We start from the raw sequence: 21,681 nt of genomic DNA on the forward strand, positions 1-21,681 counted from the left end.
GGCATTTAATATTATTTATTATTGGTTTATTAGAAAATTACTTTCCCTAAAGTATGAGATATACTATATTCTTACATGTGATTTTACAATCAGGGTGCCATACATATTTTTTATTCTACTGGAATAGTACTCTTTTTAGTGGATGCGTTCACTTAATAATTGAGCATAGAGCTCACTTAGCAGGAAATAATTTATAGAAGATTTTTATAACATATTCACCTAGTCAACTAGGGAAGAGGTTAGGCAGAACGTTTTCACCCCGCTGGGTTTTGGCGGCCATAATACATAAATAATAATACCTTTCTAACATGAGACATGAGACTATGGATACAAAAGTGTTCAGCCCAACATTAAATCTCTACATAAAGATTAAACCATACCCAACAACTAATGTAGCAAACCAGTGGGGAGGGGGCCGAAAAGAAGATATGTGTGCTTATCTCGGTTTTAGTTATTTATTTCCTAACTATGTTATTTCCTAGTATGTTATTTCCTAACACTACTTCTAAAATATGGTTTCATGTCCCACTCGTTGAAAACATATACCAACTAAACATTAAGATGACCACTCCAAGTCATGCTAGGAAGAACCAGACCTGGGCTATACAATTTCAGGCTAACACAAACCAAGTAACTATTGACGGTCTGGAAACCCTAGACTAGAACATACAATCACATGAACGACTTTCTCTCTCCCATTTTCTCCAGTGCCAGGTTCCTACTGTGCCTTTGGGAAAACATGCACATCCAGGAATCACCCCGTCCTCATTTGCTGTTTGGTTTCTGAAGAGTAACGGCAATAATGATGTGAGATCATTAACCATCACAAACCTGTTAAGAAAATGTCACAGCACACATCTAGAAAGCCACAGAGAAAGCAGGGCAGGTTTCATGCTGTGGACACTCCAGACTCACCCTACAGGAGTCTCAGCCAGGGGAAGGAGCAAATAAGTATGCAGGAGTTACTGCTACCGTTTGAATAGTTGATTTGTGCTTGGTGTGCGGCCTACAGTAAACAGCAGATATTTTACTTTAGCCAACCAGGCAAGTTTCCTTTCTCACAGGATACCTCATCTAATTCTGTTTTTACGGCTTGTGGGTTTTTCTTTTTTTTTGTTTTTGTTTTTTGCATACCCTGTTTGCCTTTCATTCAAGGCAGAGTAACATTTTTACGGTTCTTTTTCCTAGTTTGCATATGACACTTGACTGTTAATTGTCTTTATACACACATCAGTGAACAATATCTATAGAGAACCATTTCCTTTTTCCTGCTGGCTCCATTCTGAAACACCCACCGTAGCAAAATGTCTCACCCTCCTTTCCCCTAATGACAGAGGACTTCCTCTTCCTTATCAGCCCCCGGCGGCACCCCCATCGTTATATGCCTGAGACCTTTACCCACAACAACCAGAGCCTTGCTTCAAGTTGCCTGGGATATTTTGGTTGGCTTTAATTTTACAAATACAAATTACGTAAATATGCTTCTAGTAATATTTTACGTGGAATTTTTAAAGCAGCAATTCAACTGAGATTACGTGCATGCACAAAATCTGGGCACCCACGTTGAAATCAAATTTGGAAAGCAGTTATACTGTCTACTGCTTAAGGATGGCAACCGCTCAAAAACTTAACATGTTTCAAGACCAAAAACACAGGATCATCACATCCCTGAATCTTGAAGCAGCTGTTGAACACCACACCAGTCCATCTCACATTCCACACACGAGTGCTGTGTTTGGAGAAGGCTAAGGGTCGGCTTCAGAGAGGAGACCTCATAGAAAAGCAAGAAGCAGAAAGTGTGTGTCTATAGCGGCTCAGAATTCGGGCGGATTGCTGCCGCAGCCGCTGGCTGTGCACGTCCACTGTGCATACCTGCACCATATTTGGCCACTGCGACTGAACCCGTTTCTCACAGTGACAGCCTATCAGTCTCCTCCTGAGTATAAATAAAGCCTTGCTTAAAATACTCCACTTTTTTTTATACTCTCAATGGCCAGCAACCACCGCTCTTGATGTCTGTAATTAGATTTCAAAGTGTAGTTATCAATAACTCATCTCTTCTCAGTTATTTCCTCTCCTTTTCCCCAGTGCTCTTTAATTCTAAAGGGTAAGGCTCTAAAAACTATCACTTTAAATTTCCTCTTTAATATTTTATCATGCCCTTCCTTCACTCTCAAATGGAGCTAACTGTTCAAAATCAAGGGAGCACTGCATGTTCAAAGAGAATGCAATATCAGATGCTACAAAGAATATTAATTTGCCAAACACCTACAGAGGCAAGAATGTAGATTTGAGGTTTTAAGTATTAAGACTGTAGAAGCCTGAGCCCTATGTTCTGAAAAACACCACCGTGTAAAACACTGTTGCTGGCATATAGGCAAACCACCCCTAAATGGCTAAGAAAGACATAGTGAGGGGTGCCTGGATAGCTCAGTTGGTTAAGCATCCGACCTTTATTTCGGCTCAGGTCATGATCTCATGGTGGTGAGATAGAGCCCCCATGTTAGGTTCAGCACTGAGTGTGGAGCCTGCTTAGGATTCTCTCTCTATCCCTCTCTCTCTCTGCCTCTCCCCTATGCAGGCTCTCTCTCTCTCAAAATAATAAAATAAACATTACAAAATTTTTTAAAAAAGATGTTTTGGCACTAATGATCATTCTCCCACTTTCTGGTGCCATGTTCCAGGTAGAATGGACCCTAAACTCCTGGTACGCGGCAAGTGTGCCTACCCCACCCACCTTCTCTGTGCAACTCCAGCAAGCCAAATGTTACTTTAATGCTTTCCCCGCTCTCCCCGAAAACAAAGGGATATCCATACTAACTTAAATGAGAACGGGATGCTCAGATCAACTCCCACCCAGGGACCCTGTGTGAATACAAACTATTCACGATAAAATCTAAAATGCCTGAACATTTTTGTTTATCATCTGAAGACATATGTCTCTCTGTCTATTTCTAGGAATCTTTGAATACAGATGGAAACGCATGAACATAAATCTATGTGCATCCTCTTTTTCCTACATATCTTTCCAAGGAAATCAGTCATCAGAAAGCTCCTATCATGTAACTTGACAGCCATAACACAGTTCCACTTAACTGCTCTAACATTGTAACAAATTAGCAGCATATCCACTTTACTAATCATTCTAGAGAATCCACTTATTTTACTAGATCTTTTGCACTATTTTTCTTAACCCACATTACAATACATTTGAGACAGCATACCTCAAAACTTGATTTGACAATTCCAGAAACATTTCATGGGTAGTTATTATGCATAAGGCACTGTGCTAGGCACTTAGACAACTGTATTTTATTTATATTTACAACAGAGTTATAACATAAGCATTAAACCTCGACCTTTCAGATGCAAAAATTAATGTTGTTCAGACAGTTCAAAACACTCGCTCCAGGGGCAGCTAGGTGGCTCACTTGGTTAAGCATCTGACTCTTGGTTTTGGCTCAGGTCATGATCTCAAGGTTCATGAGTTTGAGCTCCACACTGGGTTCTGCATTGGCAGCATGGAGCCTGCTTGGGATTCTCTCTCTCCCTCTCTCTCTGCCCCTCCCCTGCTCAGGCTATGTCTGTCTCTCTCAAAACAAATAAGTAAACTTAAAAAAAGAGAAAAAAGCACTTCAAGTTGCCTAGCTAGTGAGTTGCTCTGTGCTGTGTGGTTTGCAACCAAGTGGGTTAGGATTCATATCAACGTGTGTGATCTTCCTCTAACACAACCCAGCCTATTTTCATTTACTTTGGAATAAAAAGTGAGGGGAAGCCGGGAAAACAGTAGAAGGAGGGCCCCAAATTCCAAGCAGGAGGCAACGAGATCCTAGGCTGGTCGTTCAATGATTAATGTCCGTATAGAAGGATGGAGGGCAGGGTCAAAGATAACTGCTGAGATTCCAAGCTGGGGGGCTGGAGAAGAACAGGAGCATGGACAGGAACGAGGAGGCTAATTTGGGAAAGAAGAAAGTGAGCTTAGTTTAGCAGGTGCTGAATTTCGGGGAGTCAATAAGAAATCTAAGAGGAACTGAATTTTAGGCAATCGGGAAAATGAAGACAAATGCCCTGATGACTCGAGGAGATGGAGACTATCTTTGAGACACCTGAGGCATAGGTCTGAGAGAGAAGAGTTAAGGACCAAAGATGGAGCTTTGGAGAATTCTAGCAATAAGGTGCAAAAAAAGAAAGAACATCCAGACGGGGAATAAAGAAGAAAGAGAAAGGCCCAGGAAAGCAAGCAGGAAAGCCTATGACCAAATCAAGGAAGGACGGTGCCACAGTGTCAAATGCTGACAGGAAGCTAATGGGTTTTTTTTTTTTGTACACTTACTGCCTGCCTGCTCTGCCCAAGAACCTGTTCTAAACTCTGAGAAAATACGAAATGTATCTGAATCCTGATACTGAACCTTTAACAAGATTAGGCACTATCTCGCTGACCTGATACCACCTACGTCCCATGTGAAGATCGGTCATGTATTTTTCAAGTGCTGTAGCGACACATATTTCCTATGGGTTTCTCAAGATTTGAGATAAAACGTTAGTGGCTCTGAGCAAATAAAGTGAGACTTCCTTTATGGATCCTCCCCATAAGGCTCGTCCTAATAACTCTTTAAACACGTGTCTGCTGACTTCGGGCACCCTTGTCAAATGATCCAAGGTTGCCTCTGCCAAAAATCCCAGGCTGTTCTCTCCTCTTGGTACTGGGGTCTCACTGATCTCCCCTAGGAATAGGGGAGGGACCACTATTCCTAACAGTTCACTTAAATTCCCTCAAGATCACCCATTCAACTGACCGGCCAAACAAACGTAAATGTGCTATCCTCACAGCACACAAGTTGCCTCTTCAATCCTGCCCCGCCACCCACCTGCACATAGTCAGCCTCTCGCCGTCTTTGAGAGCCAGGCGATGGAAGAAGAGTTTCACAATCCACAGTGAATACCACTGCTGATTTTTTTTCTTCTACCTCTAGTCCCATTCAAATCGTTCATAAAGCTGCACAATTCTTACAGGCCGTGATCTAAATGAAATTATTTGGTATACCAGGACACATCGTAAATGATTTTGAAACCTCTGCTTTTCATTGTCTTTGAGTTACTTTACAACTCTGTAATTTGTTCTAACACTGAAAACCGATAGTAATACAAATAATTTTTATGCACAGAAACACAAACAAACTGGGGCACCTGGGTGGCTCAGTCGGTTAAGCATCGAACTTTGGCTCAGCTGATGATCTCACGGTCTGTGAGTTCAAGCCCCTAGTCTGAGCCTGTTTCAGATTCTGCATCTCCCTCTCTCTCTGCCTCTCCGTCACTCATGCTCTGTCTCTATCTCTCAAAAATAAATAAACATTAAGAAAAAATTTTAAATACGCAAATTGTCATGAGTGCAGCAAAACTGCGATTGCTGCCCTCTTACAACTATTCATAAATTCACTTCAGTAAGCCCACTAGTGTGCATGCATATATGTGTTTGTGCGTACTGAATTCTCCTTTAAACAGTTTATAGCATCTTACTGGCTTCTTCATTAATTAATGAATTATATATATTATATACTATTATATATTATGTAATCTTTGATGCATGTTATATTTGTATGAGAGTCATGATTTTACCTTTTTAAAAGAATTACCCTTTAACGGGTGGTTAGTTTCAACCATAGGGATGTGGCGTTGCAACATTAAAATTTCAGTGCAGACAACTTAAAGGCTCAGCTGCTTCAGACTTCTGGTCCAGGTCATTCTTTTTTTCTTTATATAATATAGAGCTATCAGAATATCTAGAAAAAATCCTCTCACTCCCTCCAAAAAAAGTTCAATCATATAAAGAAAGGAGCTGGGGAAAAGAAAAAAAAAAAAAAAACATGAACAAATGTCATAAAAAATTAACAAGTGTTTGAGCACCAGTGAACGACTGATATACTGTTTGTACTTTGCAGTAATTTTTTTCTCAAAAGAAATTGCACATTTTTATTTGATAGGTAATAAAAAATAATAAACAATAAAAGGTTTTTTTAAAGTACTAAATAAAAAATAAGTCAGCTTGGATGGTAGCTCTGTATAACACACTTTATGCTTTAGTGTTTCCTGGGCCCTTCTGTCTTCTACTTATATTTCATTTTTCCTTCAATACATCAAATCCATACAGATTATTTGGCCTCTGAATATAACATCATGAAGGGACATACTTCTTAATCTTGTCCTTTTTTACGCATGAGGTCAATTCTTTTTAAAATTTTTTTTTTAACATTTATTTATTTTTGAGAGACAGAGCATGAAGGGGCAGAGAGACACACAGGATCTGAAGCAGGCTCCAGGCTCTGAGCTGTCCACACAGAGCCCAACGCGGGGCTCGAACCCACAAACCTCGAGATCATGACCCGAGCCAAAGTTGGACGCCCAACCGACTGAGCCACCCAGGCGCCCCAAAGTCAGTTCTTAAAGGAGTCAGTGGGTGATAAAAATTCTTCTAAATTAGTGTTTACAAAATGGTGTTCTGGAAAGCACTATTCTGCAAGATGCTAAACGGTAGGTCTCATAAGAACAAGGGGAAGAGGGGGCGCCTGGGTGGCTTAGTCGGTTAAGCGTCCGACTTTCGCTTAGGTCATGATCTCGCGGTTCGTGGGTTCGAGCCCCGCGTCGAGCTCTGTGATGACTGCCAGCTCAGAGCCTGGAGCCTGTTTCAGTCTGTGACTCCCTCTCTCTCTGACCCTCCCCTGCTCACACTGTCTCTCTCTCTCTCCTAGAAATAAATAAAACATTAAAAAAAAAAAAAAAGAACAAGGGGAAGAGTTCTGTGTTGCCTGGAGGCATATAGTGCAGATTAGCACAACACATGGACTTCGGTTTTTGTTTTTTTGTTTTTTTTTTAAGTATACCTATATCTGACAGAACACTTTTCCACAGAATATACTTTGGGAAAACAATGTTTTACTTATTCCTTAATTGATCCAATGGTATCACTAAAGTTAGAAACAAGTAACTTTTTTTTTTTCATAGGGAGTCTGGAGGGTAAGTTTCCTCCAGATGTATTATTCTCTATTCATGAACAGATGAATTAATCACTGAGTGAAAGGGGTCAATTTTCTTATGTTATTTTCACATTCCTCTCTGCTATGGCTTGCCAGCCACCAGAAAGGGTATCAGAAAAACACTGCCTGATTTCACAAGGTTAAGGTAGATATGCTTAGATTAATAGATAACACAGTTCCACATGATCCAACTCTGAAAGTGACCCAGATCTTCTGGCTATTTTCTTACTGTTCAAAGAGATTATCTCATTCCACCTGTCCTGACAGTCCACCTGGTCCAGAGAGTATGAAGGCGTTCCAAGAAACGGCAGGAGATGAAAAAACAATGCCTCACAGAATAAACTCTGTTGCCTAAACATTCCATCCCTTGAATGCTTCCAAATAAAGAACCACAGAATATGTATTTATTCTTGACTTAAATTATCTTCCATGGAGAAGTCTATTTATGATTATTACACATGCTGAAATTCTTGGCTGCATTATTTTACCAAGATCTCCCCCTCTCTGAGCTCTCACAGCACAAGTATTCCTTTCAGAAGTAGGATAATATTTTTAACATCATATTCTATAATTTTTCAGCTACTACAGGATTTTTTTTTACTTCTGAAAATGAAGCAATGCATTTAGATTTGAACTGGGAAGCTGAGAAAACCAAGACTGTGTCTCTTTTCTCAAAAGCAACTCTTGTAAATTTTTTTTTATTTGTCCTGTTACTGTAATTGTTACTAACCAGCAAATAAGAGCAAGAAAACCAAAGTGAAGCCCTGGCCTGGCCCTTATGCCTCCAGACTGCAGTTAAAACACAGTCACCTTTAAAAAGCCCTATCATTGTCTGGAGGTTCTAGCAGGGGAGCACAGCTATCCTATACCCTTGACCAAAGAACAGTCCTCCTCTATCGGGGAAAGTCGTCCTCTTTGACCAAGCATGCAGCTTTGGAAGGGACGTACACGGAGCAGTGAGGGAGGATGGGGACACCCGCCTAGCCAGCCAGATCAGCCATATCGACCTTGGCGATCAATGGGGTGACAGATTTGCAAATGACATATTGGATAAAGGGTCAGTATCCAAAATCTGTAAAGAAATTACCAAACTCAAGGCCTAAAATACAAATAATCCAGTAAAGAAATGGGCAGAAGATATGAATAGAGGATTTTCTAAAGAGGACATCCAGATGGCCAACAGACACATGGAAAGATGCTCAACATCACTCATCCTCAGGAAAATACAAATCAAAACTATACTGAGATACCACTTCACACCAGTCCAAGTGGCTAAAATGAACAACTCAGGAAACAACAGATGCTGGCGAGGTTGTGGAGAAATGGGAACCCTCTTGCACTGCTGGTGGGAATGCAAACTGGTGCAGCCACTCTGGAAAACAGTGTGGAGGTTCCTCAAAAAATTAAAAATAGAACTATCCTATGACCCAGTGCTATCCTATAGCACTGCTAGGAACTGCTAGGAATTTAAGGGGTACAGGAGTGCTGATGCATAGGGGCACGTGTACTCCAATGTTTACAGCAGCACTTTCAGCAATAGCCAAATTATGGAAAGATCCTAAATGTCCATCAACTTATGAATGGATCAGAAGATGTGGTTTATATATACAATAAAATACCACTTGGCAGTGAGAAAGAATGAAATCCTGCCATTTGCAGCAACATGGATGGAACTGGAAGGTATTATGTTGAGTGAAATAAGTCAGTCAGAGAAAGACATATGATATGTTTTCACTAATACACGGATCTTGAGAAATTTAAAGAAGGCCATGGGGAAACGGAAGTGGAAAAAGTTACAAACAGAGGGAGGAAGGCAAACCATAAGAAACTCTTAAATACAGAGAACAATCTGAGGGTTGATAGTGGGCAGGGCAAGGAGAAAATGGGTGATGGGCATTGAGGAGGGCACTTGTCGGGATGTGCACTGAGTGTTATATATAAGCAATGAACCACAGGAATCTACCCCAAAAATGAAAAGCACACTTTACACACTGTATGTTAGCCAACAGTGTGTCTTTTGTTTTTATAGTAAAAAAAAAAGCCCTAATTCCATCTGACCCTCAAGTTAAGACAGCAGGGGTGAAGGTATGGAGGATGGTAACTAGGCAGAATCCAACAAAGAACTGAACATTAAGAAGTCAAATTCTCACATGCTACAATTTAATGAGTCAAAGGCTTCAAGACTTATTCTCATCTAATTTTATTTTATTTTATTTTATTTTATTTTATTTTATTTTATTTTATTTTATTTTATTTATTTTTATTTTTTGAGAGAGAGACAGAGCACAAGTCAGGGAGGGGCAGAGACAGAGAGAGACACAGACCCAAAGCAGGTGCCAGGCTCTGAGCTGTCAACACAGAGCCTGACAGAGGGAAGCAGGGCTCAAACTCACAGACTGCAAGATCATGACCTGAGCTGAAGTCAGACGCTTATCCGACTGAGCCACAGAGGTGCCCCAATTCTCATCTAATTTTATAATAAAATAACTTAACTCATAGAAATTCAGTATCAAGTCAAAGTTCGTTTTTAGTCAACCAACAAAGTATACTATTATAAAGGTAAGAGAGTACATTAGATCTCACTAATGAGCCAAAATACAGAGTTATTGCACGACACATTCCAGGTACTGAGAGTTTTTTCCATTAAGGATCCCACAATACTACAATTTTTCCTGCTTTCAAAGTATTACTGTCCTTCCACTCTCAATATGTTTAAACATTCTTGTGTTTGAAAACTACCCCAAATTTTAGAAATGAGAAAAAGAATGAAAGAGACAAGTTAACTAATAGGGAGCACCCAAAGTAGGCAGAAATAATAGAAAAATGGAAGAAGGGGCAATATGAAAAAAGACAAAAACAATGATGAAATACATGAATCTTCAGGCACAGGGAGCAAAACAAAGTTTATAGCTAGGTAAATCAAGATAGAGCCTTACATAACATAGCAAAAAATAGAGAGCAACAAAGATAAAAGAAGTTGGGGTAGAAATCAAAAAGAAAAACATAAAAAAATTCTCTATAAGCCTAAGTCATTTAGATTACCAAAGGATTTCTCTACAGAAAAACAGAGGCCAGAAAACATAGCATCTTTGAAATATAACAGAAAAGAACTACAACTTAAAATGTTACACTAATACAGCCTAAAATTTTACCCTAAGAATTGAAACTTCTTTCAACAATGAGGTGAAAAGACATTTCAGAAAAAGACTGTAATTACCACAAACATATTATCACTGAAGAAACTTCTTAAGAATGAACGTAATAAAGAAGGAGATTCACCCTAAAAGGAGTGAGATGAAAAAGCAGAGAATCTGGTAGAAAAAACATAAGTGAGTACAAATAAGCATCAGTTGACTTAAATCAAGGTAAAAAGCAAGAGGGCCCTAAAAGATAGAATAAAAATAACATGTGTTTGCAGAGAGGTTCTTTCAATTAAAGCTTTCTGCAAATGTTATCAATTTGGGGAGGATGGGAGAGGAATTTTTTTATCTTTAGAACTTTAGGCTTTTGTAAGCCAAATATTCAGGTTAATAGTTTATAAGTCGCTTCTCAATTAAAAGTATAATGATATAATGACAAACTTCTAAACCAGAGGAAGAAAAAAATTAGAATAAATAAAACTCGAAGTATTCAATAGAAGCTAGGAAAGGGCTGGGGGAAGAAAGCAAAGATAATCTTGACAAAACACAAAATAAGAAGAAAAATATAAATCCACATAAATACACACCTAAACTAAGGCTGAAAGGTTGAAAATGAGGAAAACATACATGTGAGCAAAAGACACCAAAAGAAAGCAAAGATGTATTAATTTCATATACAATAGACTATAAGTCAAAAAAAGCATTTTAGGGATAAACTGAATCACTACACAATGATAAAACTTGCAGTTTCCAAGAAAGACATACACTTTTGAATTTGGGCTCAAAATACTTGGCCAATAACTTGGTCTTAAAATGCAGATATTAAGAATTGATGAAATTACAGGGGTAAAAAACAACAAATCTACAATCATCCTATTTTGTTTAAAGCACATCTCTCAGTAACAGAGACCTATTAAACAGGCCAAATATGTGTTACGGTAAAGACAATATGAGCCCCATACTTAATGGATTTACTAGAACCCACATATAACACGTAGAGGACATACATACTTTCTAAGCACACGTGGAATAGTTACAAAATTAACTACACATAGGCTACAAAGCAAATCTCAACCAATGTAAAGAATCAACATCAGACAAAATATTCTCTAAACTCAGTGCAATAACATAAAAAATCAATTTGGGAAGGTAACTTTAAGAATCTATTCTAGGGGCGCCTGGGTGGCTCAGTCGGTTAAGCGGCCAGCTTCAGCTCAGGTCATGATCTCACGGTTCATGTGTTCGAGCCCTGCGTTAGGCTCTGTGCTGACAGCTAGCTCGGAGCTTGGAGCCTGTTTCAGATTCTGTGTCTCCCTCTCTCTCTGACCTTCCCCTGCTCATGCTGTCTCTCTCTCTCTCAGAAATAAATAAATTTAAAAAAAAAAACATAAAGAAAGAATCTATTCTATAGCAAATGAATGGGTCAAAAAATAATATTGAAAATTAGAAAGATTTTAAGAGTGATTTAAAAAATACTATACATCACAACTTTTAGGAATCAGCTAAAGCTGATACATATAGGAAAATTCATAACCTTAAATGTTCTTACGAGATGAATGAACTACATATCCTAAACTCCAGAAATTAGAAAAAAATAAAATCTAAGAAAATAAGGAGATGGAAATACGATAGATAAAAATCAGAAACTAATGAAATAGAAGTTAAAAACCCCAAAACATTGGTCACTAAAATTAAAAGCTGATCTAACAAAAAATACACAATCAAAACAGACAGACTTCTAAAAAAGGAATCAAGGAACACAAATTCACACAGTACTAGGAATTAGAAAGGCAAACCAACTACAGGTATAATAGAAATGTGTAAAATTACAAAAGCTCTCCTTTATTTAAATATTTATGTTGGTCTCCTGGACAATTTGCTAGCAAGTATTTTTAAGACTATGAAACTGTCCTAAAGGGCAAAGTTAGTGTTAGACAAGGTAACAAAGGTGAAAATGTAAGGCAAACTATAAATAGTTTAAATAACTATTTAAATAAGAGTCCATCGAAATAAAATTCCACTAATTTCTATTATCTTATTTGTGAACCAGTGTGGCTGGGAGATAAATCACTTTCCTATTTCCTACCTAAACTAAAGGGTTGCTGACGGACCCAAATATGATGGTGTTAACAGCTAAATCCTACTCGGCGATTAAGAGGTGATGATGGTGGTGATGGGGACAACTGGGACGACAATTACCATGATAAAGATTATTCCAAAAATCCACACCCTCATCATTGTGTATAGGATCCTTTTCTCCTTCCCCTTCTTGATGACAGTACTTGTTTTAAGACTTGGCTTAAACTGCAATATTCTTAGAAGGAACAGAGTAAGTTGATGACTGGTGAAATGGCAATGTTTCAGAGGGTTTTTATCCATCTAGTAAGAAAAATAAATGGAATTTGCAGCTTGTTCATTTTGACTTGCAGAAAAACACTTTGAGAATTACTATATACAAAAATCCATATAATGGATTAGCTGTAGGGATTTACCCCATTTTTGCAGGGAAAATCTGCAGCACAAAGATCTTAAAAATTTTATTAAGATCAGAAGCAGAACTGAAAACAAAATCAACACATTCTGACAGTGCTCTAGCCATCAAAGCCGTAATGTCCCTTTTGTGTCTCTCTGTTCCTGTTTAATACAAACACTGATCTAAAACAACATCTGTTATCAGGTGACATGTATAATGGAAAAATTCTCTTTGGAAGTCTTGCCAAGTATGAACTATACTAAAAGGAACGGAATCTGATAAGAAATATCCTATTAACTCATTCACCCTTAATAAAGCCTGACAGCTACCAATGCCAATGTACATAATTTTATAGGCCCTGCAACTTGTAAATATATTAAAAATTTTAGGGACCACTGTCTCTAGGTTTTGCCTTGAAAACAAATGCCCAGAGAACACACTAGAAAAGACACAGCTTAACCCATACACTGTTGGTTGTGCAACTGATGAGTCTGGTGGCTATTTCCAACTCTAGCGTTCTACAAAAGAATAGTTGCAAATTTTAAGATAATGCTTCCATATTCCAACATGGTTTGCTGTGTTTTGGTATCTTTCTGCTGATCTGTCGTTTGATAAAACACAACCTAGCTACCAAAGGTCAATTCCAAAATAGCTCATTTTCCCTTTGAAGATAAAATAAGACCTTCATAAAAGGATCTGGGATACATGCTTGTCTTGAATAACTCTCCTCCCCCTTTTCAGTTTAGGAAGACACCATCAACTTTCTCAGATTCTAGAAAGAATAAATGCCATCTTATAATTGAGATCTTCTTCAGAACAGTCAGTGCAAAGAAACCATGCATTTCTTAGGGATAAAATTCAAATTCCTAGGAACAAAAAATTAATTTAGTTCACAAGAGAAATATAAAATCTGTGCTAAAGCAACCCTAGCACACAAGATGCTTCAAATAGTGAGACATTCTTAGGATTAAAGATTATTTCTCAGAAAGACTACCTCCAACCCTCCCCCCCCACCAACCAAAGGAATGTAGGGATACAGGTTATATGGCCATCAGGAAATTGGCTCTTTTTGCACATTGTTTAGCAGCCAAAAAGGATGCCAAGCCTCAGAAAAAGCATCCAAAACAGATTCCTTTTATGGTGTGATAACATTTTGTTCAAGAGACTGCCCTTTTCTTCACAGGCAATGCCTGAGAAACTACTCCTAAACGGACTGGTAGAAGATGGGGGCTTCTAACGAAGAAACCAGCTGCTGATCTGTGTGTCACCCTCAGAAAGTAACACCACTCACCAAGAGTTCTGGAAGCAATAGGATCAAATGCTGTAAAGAACTTTCATTTTCTGGCAGCTTCTATTCCTGAACCTCTCTGAGAAGAAACTTTTAAGCTCAAGTCCCTATTCTTAGATTCGTAACACCCCTCTGTTGCCAAGCATTTTGCTAGTCTGGGTTGTTCTATTTTCCCTGAGGTACATTTTCTCTGTGGGTCTCATCAACAACAACCTCTTCAGCACCTTAAAATAGAGTTTAAACTTTGAAAGTCTTTCCTGTGTAGTTCAGGTTCAAAGTGTTTGTTCCTCTATAGGAACAGGTCTTGCTTAATCATTTTTATTGTTCTTGGCCACATTTCTGGGATTAAGACACTTTATAACAGGAAGAAACAGAGAGGCACCTACACTAAACTAACATAACCTTTTGTTGTGAACCCCAAGAAGCAGAGATTAAAAGCCCGGAGCCTTCAAACACAGGCTACATAAACAGCAATAAATTAATATTTTCCATGAATCTGACATTTCTATCATGTGGGAAAATGCTGAAGTGTTTTTTACTGTATTTCACAGGGAAGAGTTTTATTTTGCATGTGTTAATTACACCCATTCAGGCCTAAGACAGGAATTGGATTTCTGGTACTAAGCAGCCATTTGACGTTGAAAGCTAACATCTCTGAGAGATCCCATCAGCCAAGAAGCTGTGTAGGCAATGGGGAGCACCTCCAGCACCACCACCATCATCTTCATTATCCTCATCACCAACCATCACCATCAAATATTTAGGGATGTCTCCTCTGCTGAAATGCCCAATATATGCCATAGGGTGTGATCAATTTCGAATGTTTCCTGTCAACTCAAAGTAGCTTCATAGGGCATCTCCCCTACTTTGAAACATATAAAACCAGTGAGTTCTACATGTGATTTATTAAAAAAGAGAAAAAATTAAAACTATAGTGAGACCATGTTTAAGTAGAGAGCCATGAAATCTGTGCAAATTTGAAAAGTAGTGTCTTTGTACTATTTGATCTAAACAGCTCTTTACTGGGGCGCCTGGGTGGCTTAGTCGGTTAAGCGTCCGACTTTCGCTTGGGTCATGATCTCGCGGTTCGTGGGTTAGAGCCCCGCGTCGGGCTCTGTGCTGACTGCCAGCTCAGAGCCTGGAGCCTGTTTCAGTCTGTGACTCCCTCTCTCTCTGACCCTCCCCTGCTCACTCTGTCTCTCTCTCTCTCTCTCTCTCTCCTAGAAATAAATAAAACATTAAAAAAAATCTTTAAAAAAAAATAAACAGCTCTTTATTTGCAGTTAATAGAAATAAGAGGAAAAACCCCTAAGCACTACGGAAGAGAAAGCAGTTTCAGACCCTGGTTTGTAAAGCCCGATGAACATGCCTATTTGCTTAAGCTGTTTCAGAACACGCTACAGCTGACATATTAACTGTGTGCCTTAGAGCAATTTACAATTTTTTCTAAACTTTAATTTTCTGAAATTTATACAGATTTCCCCAATACCTCTAAATTGGTGATGTCATGATTTGATGATATACTTCTGTCTAGAATATAAGCTTCTTTCTTTGGCATAATACCCGATTTATCTCTCTCTCACACACACACACACACACACACACAACTGTACTGTAGACAATTCAGCTCTTCTCAAGGAAGTATGTCGGCTGCTTCCTGAGTCCCTTGCTTCTTTTTCAATTGCACAGATTGGCCATCTCTCTTCCAATGGCTAAAGTCAACAGGAGTCTACCAGGCCCCTTCACCATACCCAGAAAGAAAGAAATTTTATTTTATATCATGGACTTAATTTTCATGGGTAGAAAAGAACTGGAAAGGCCACAGCGCCCAATCCTGGATATCGTGGAGGGGACAAACATTGTGATCACACACAAGCACAATATTCTCACTGTCGTCCTGGCTAGCAGCTTGAGGGTGGCTACGAGTGGAGTAGGAGCTTGAGCACAGGGAGAACAGACACAGACAACACTGTCGTGCAGATGACACCACTCAACACCTTAGAAGAGATAATGATTTCATTAGATGTCACTGATATTTTCCGGACATTATTATATATTTGCAAATAAACAGAGGTGACAGTCATCTACTATTTTACAAGTTACAAATAAGTCTTTTAGACATATATAACATTGTTCTTCAAATCAGTACCAAACAGAGAAATAACTCCATTGTAAATGGTCCAATTCTTAGAAGACATATTCCAACTAAACTCAATACACTGGGAATTAAAGACTCTATAATTGAACAAGGGGACCATCTTCCTGGTCACTTTAAAGCTTTCCCTATATTATTACTTTATGTCACACATTTATACTCATGAAGTAAATTTAAAAGAAGATATCAAAAATAATTATATAGGCATATCAAAATTAAGTAGATATATATTATATGCACAATAATTACATATATATGTATACACACACACACACACAGGATCTGGCTTTCAAAGAGTTTAGAAGATATACATACATTTTTATATATCCTAATATAACTAACACCTCTAAAAACTAAGAGACATACTTTCTCTCATTTTTCTCTACGTAGCTATCAGTTCCTTTCAAAAGTCAGGATTCAACACTATATAATAGGTATTAAAGCATAGAGATGTAAGCAAAGAAAAACAGCACAAAACAAAAGTGATCTATATAAAAGGGAAAAAGGATAGAAGCAAATGAGAAATTAAGCAGATAAGAAAACAACATTTAAAGAGTTTGGTGTTCAACAATCTCTTTATTTCTTTCTTCTTCCTATTACCTAGGAACTCACCACAAAACCGTTCGCAGTATATCTACATGGTACCTCTTCAGCATCACAGCCTCGATGACTCTGTTCTTGCCTTAAAGTATCCTGAGATCCATACTTCAATACATCTGTTCTATCATCTGAAGACAGCAATGTTATTCTACTCTCAACTGAGCTCAACATGAAAACCATCAAACCAAAACCAATTATATTAATGCTTTTAAAACCTAATATAGGGGCGCCTGGGTGGCTCAGTTGGTTAAGCATCTGATTTCAGCTCAGGTCATGATCTCGGTGTTTGTGAGTTCGAGTCCCACATCAGGCTCTGTGCTGACAGCTCAGAGCCTGGGACCTGCTTCAGATTCTGTGTTTCCCTCTCTCTCTCTGCCCCTTCCCCACTGACTCTGTCTCTCTCTCCCTCTCAAAAATAAGTAAACATTAAAAATGTTTTTAAATAAATAAATAAAATGTAAAGTTTAGGATCAGATGATCTTAAGTTTATGGAATTTTATAGTTTATATTATCCCAGAAGAGTTATGTCATCTATACCCAAAAGTTTTTCATGGTATATGGACTTAGTGTAACAATGCAAAGGTAAATCTCCTTACTTGTTGCATGTAGCGCTACTGGATATGAAAATGTCACAGTGGGACAGATATAGGTAAGTAAAGTGAAAACACCAACTGTATATGCCCTTGGGATATTTTCTCTCTGCAGATTGGAATTAGAGAACAGATGTTTCAGGGAAACAGTGAACCAAACTCTATAGACACCACTATGTTGGCTCTCCCTGGAAATTCTAAGGTAATTAACATTCTGCTGTTATAGAAATAGTTTAGACTGTCTTATTCAAGAAAACTCAAAATGGTCAGATGAACTAGAAACCTGGAGAAGTGAAAGTAAGCTACAGGGGTCTAGAGATTATACTAATACTTACCAAAAAGTAGTAAAGGCTGGTGAAAAACATAATTTTTTTTCACTCCCAAGGAGTATATGCACACACAATCAAATGCAACACACACCCACTTTTGACCGCAAAGAGAGCAAGAGAAGACCCCAACTCTCAGTGGCCAGCTAAAAAAAACTTAAATGAAACCTAAACAGTAATTGACATTACTATCTATCACAAGTTAATGCTGTATCTGGTTCATTGGGAATTTTGCACTTTTAAAGTTTGGTGTGTTTGTTACAGAGCACAAGCCTTGCTCATCAGGTGCTGATCTCTAAACACCAAGATAATGCCACTACATGAGTGGAAGCTTTGCTCAGGTTTGAACTTTGGAACCTTGCTTTTTATAGCAGAGATAGATTTGATATAACAGCTCCTGTCTCTCTCCTGACTTCCTATATGAGTCAAGGATTTAGGAGACAAGGAGCCATAATCTGGCCCTAGTAGCTGACAATCACAGTATAAAGCCTAAAACTGAGGCCTTAAGGTAGCTTCTTTTCTTAACTTCAGGGCTACTGAGGGGAATTAATATGTTATACTGTGCTGTGCGTAATCAGAGAATCAACACAGACAACCAACCTGTCCTCAGCAAATCCTTACCTAACTGAATGGGGTTGCAAAGACAGCAAACTTTGTATCTTGCTGGAATTGCTCAGTGCTCTTGAATTTCCTCAGGTGGCCGAAAGGGAACAGGGCAGACAGTACTAAGTAGCAAATCCAAAGGTACGAAAACTCCCAAAGACCAGCAAGGCCCCAGCGTGTCAAAACCCCCAAGTTATTTTTCACTTCCTTTAGCCCCCTCCTCCAAAAACTATACCAATACCCGAAGACAATATACCAAGCACCAAAGAGACAAAAAGTATAAATGCTGCGCTATAAATTACTGTAGAAAAACTAAACACAAATAGTCACCATATTGACAATCAGAGAAGTCTACCAAACACAGTATTAATGGCACTACACATCTACTATGAGAGGTAGTTCTTAAAAAAATCCTTGTGGGGCACCTGGGTGGCTTAGTCGGTTAAGCATCCGACTTCAGCTCAGGTCATGATCTCACAGTTCGTGGGTTCGAGCCCCGCATCGGGCTCTGTGCTGACTGCCAGCTCAGAGCCTGGAGCCTGTTTCAGACTCTGTGTCTCCCTCTCTCTCTGACCCTCCTCTGCTCATGCTGCCTCTCTATCTCTCTCTCAGAAATAAATAAAAACATTAAAAAAAAAATCCTTGTATGATTTGCTTCAAAAGGCAATCAGGAATTGCAAAGAAAAAAACCCTGATAGAAATGAAAGCATAATTATGTGAGGTTCTTTTTCTGTGAATTTGATTACAATATTTATAGTCAACCTACCTTAAGTTTAAGTAAGTCAGCATCTGCAGATTAATGATGGCCTCAGGAATGACTCTGATGCAATTATGGTACAGATTAAGAATTTCCAGTGATACAAAATGGCACAATTCCATTGGAACTTCGACCAGTCTGTTTTTAGATAAATCTAAGAAAAAAGGAAAGAATATTTTGTCAATAAATCTTCAACATAATCAAATACAATTATCAACTATCAATACTTTTTTTTCCCTTAACGTGTTTTATAATAAACATAATCTAAATTTAGGTCAGCATTTTCATTTTTTGTAGATCTGTTAATCCAGGGTTGATTTCTTTTTCTTGGCATATTACCCAATTTATGTGGAAAAGCAAACATTGCTGCAACAGTTTTAGCTTTTTATATTAAGTTGTAAATGCAGGACAGATAGAAGGGTAACTGAATCAGCATTTACTTTCCATTATGTCTGAAAATTATTTCAAAGTCATTCTCCCCTAGGTAAGCATGAAAGCTGTATCCTTTAATATATCTGAATATTTAATATTTAATTTATTTAATTCAATTTTGTATTCATAACATATATTGTCTCTTGGAACATGTCTTTTATATCCTCTGCAAATATACACATAGCAGATACTAAACAATTATTTCATTCACTAGAATCACTGAATACCTACGATGTGCAAGACCAAGATAAATCAACTGTGTCTCTCTTAAGGACAAGGACTGTGTCTGCCACATGACCAGCAATAAAACTGAGCTCTCTTGGCCAAGTATACCAAAGACACCACACTAATGGTGGTCTACAGAGTAGTGTAAACACACAGCATGGTTTACCATACTACTATCTCAATGATAAAAATGTGGAATAGTCCTTAAAATATAAATATGGGAATGGTAGAAATAACCAATATAATAAAAGAGCTACCACTCTTGAATACTAGAACTCAACATCAATCATCTCAATCAGTCTGAGTGAGGAAGGACTCAATCAGTACGAACTGAAGATGTTTATTAAATAATATATCATGTATACTTAAAGAATCATACTCTATTAAAAAAAAACTGAAACAAGTCAATACTATAATAAAATAGGAGTCAAAGGGTTACCCTCCTGACTAACCTTCCAAGAAAAAAGTACATAAATAAACAAAAACCGGCCCAGATGGCTTCAGAGGTGAATTCTAAGTAGGTTTAAAGGGACAATTCTGATAATATTGAAACTATTCCACACAAGGGAAAAGAAGGAAAGTTTCTAAATAGTTATTTGAATAGTAAGGCATATTATTGATACCAATGCCTAACAAAATACCCAAAAAAGAAACTCTTTATGAATCTCTTCCAACTACTGATGTAAATCCTAAATTTAAAAATTAGCAAGCAGAACTGAGCAGTACAAAAAAACAACTAACATACTATAACTATGTGGGATTTATTCTAGGAATATAAGGATTTTGTATTATTTAAACCATCCACCACATAACTAAAGTAAAAGCAAAATAGCATATGATCACCTCTACAGACACTTTACAGGTACTGATTAAAATACTGCATTTATTCTTTTTCAAAAACTACTTTAGTGAAGTATATCTTCTATATCATAAAACTGACCTATTTCAAGTGATCTCTACCAACTTTACCAACTGGAACATCATCACCATAAATCAGAACATTGTTTTAGAATATTAATATTCATTCTTAATGCAATTGCTTAATAAAAGAACAGTTGGCTATTTCCTTACATAATTACACACACACACACACACACACACACACACACGAGAGAGAGAGAGAGAGAGAGAGAATTCTTTTATTTATTGCTAAACCTTGAACTACTTGAAATATTACCAGTGAAATCAAGACATCACTACCACTATTATTCAGGAGATACTAGCCAATGACATGGATAAGGAACGAAAAGAAGAACAAAACTTGGAAACGAAAACATAATAATTATCATTATTTACAAATAATATGATTGTTTTCCCAGAAAACCCAAAAACAGCAACAGAAAAACTATTTCAAATGTTAAAAAGGTACAGTGTAGAAAATGAATATGCTAAAAAACAGCCTACAAACACACACACATGCACGCACACAAAATGATACAACACAAAAAACCTAACTTATTATAATAAGAGTAAAACATCTAGGAAATCTGAAGAAACATGCAAAGTTTATATGAAGAAAACTCTGAAATGCTACTAAGCAATAAAAAAGAAAGGTTACAATTGAAAAGATATTCTCTGATATTAAGTAAGACAACATCGAAAAAAGTGTCAGTTCTCTCTAAGCTCTATGTGTCTAAGGGAATGAACTCCCAATTAAAAAAATATACTTCTACAATATATATTTTTTGATTTGCTGAGGTTATTATACAAGTTGACTTTAAAGTTCATATGGTAAAATAACAATGCAAAAATAGCAAGGTATCTCTCAAAACACAAGGCACGCTGAGAGGCACCAGCTCCCCTAAACACGGACAGCCACATCACAAGGCAGTGTGATGGGCAGGTCAGAAGATCAAGGGAACAGATTATAAATAGGTCAAAGATACATATGGAAATCAAGTGTGCACTAAAGGTGGCATTCAAGTCAATAGGGAAAAGAGATAGGGTCAGAAAACAGTCTGAGAGCCATCTGAAACAAAGGATGAGCAATTTCACTCCTTTTATCTCAGTAAATCCTAGCTGAATTAAATGATTAACTTTAAAAAGTGAAGCCATAACAGG

The 21,681-nt window shown here is 37.8% G+C and overlaps 1 protein-coding gene across 1 annotated transcript in view; it reads right to left on the bottom strand.

The window, feature by feature from the left end:
* The window catches only part of LRCH1 (leucine rich repeats and calponin homology domain containing 1), a 103,754-nt gene extending 84,641 nt beyond the window's left edge, over positions 1 to 19,113 (bottom strand). Inside the window, exon 1 of the mRNA XM_039220707.1 lies at positions 18,973 to 19,113. Coding sequence (XP_039076638.1) covers positions 18,973 to 19,085 — 113 coding nt within the window. The 5' untranslated portion in view covers positions 19,086 to 19,113. The remainder of the gene's footprint in view (positions 1 to 18,972) is intronic.
* Positions 19,114 to 21,681: the final 2,568 nt, after the last annotated feature.

The sequence above is a fragment of the Hyaena hyaena genome, unplaced genomic scaffold (genome assembly GCF_003009895.1).
Source record: "Hyaena hyaena isolate Hyena2069 unplaced genomic scaffold, ASM300989v1 scaffold_905, whole genome shotgun sequence".
NCBI classification, from domain to species: Eukaryota; Metazoa; Chordata; class Mammalia; order Carnivora; family Hyaenidae; genus Hyaena; species Hyaena hyaena.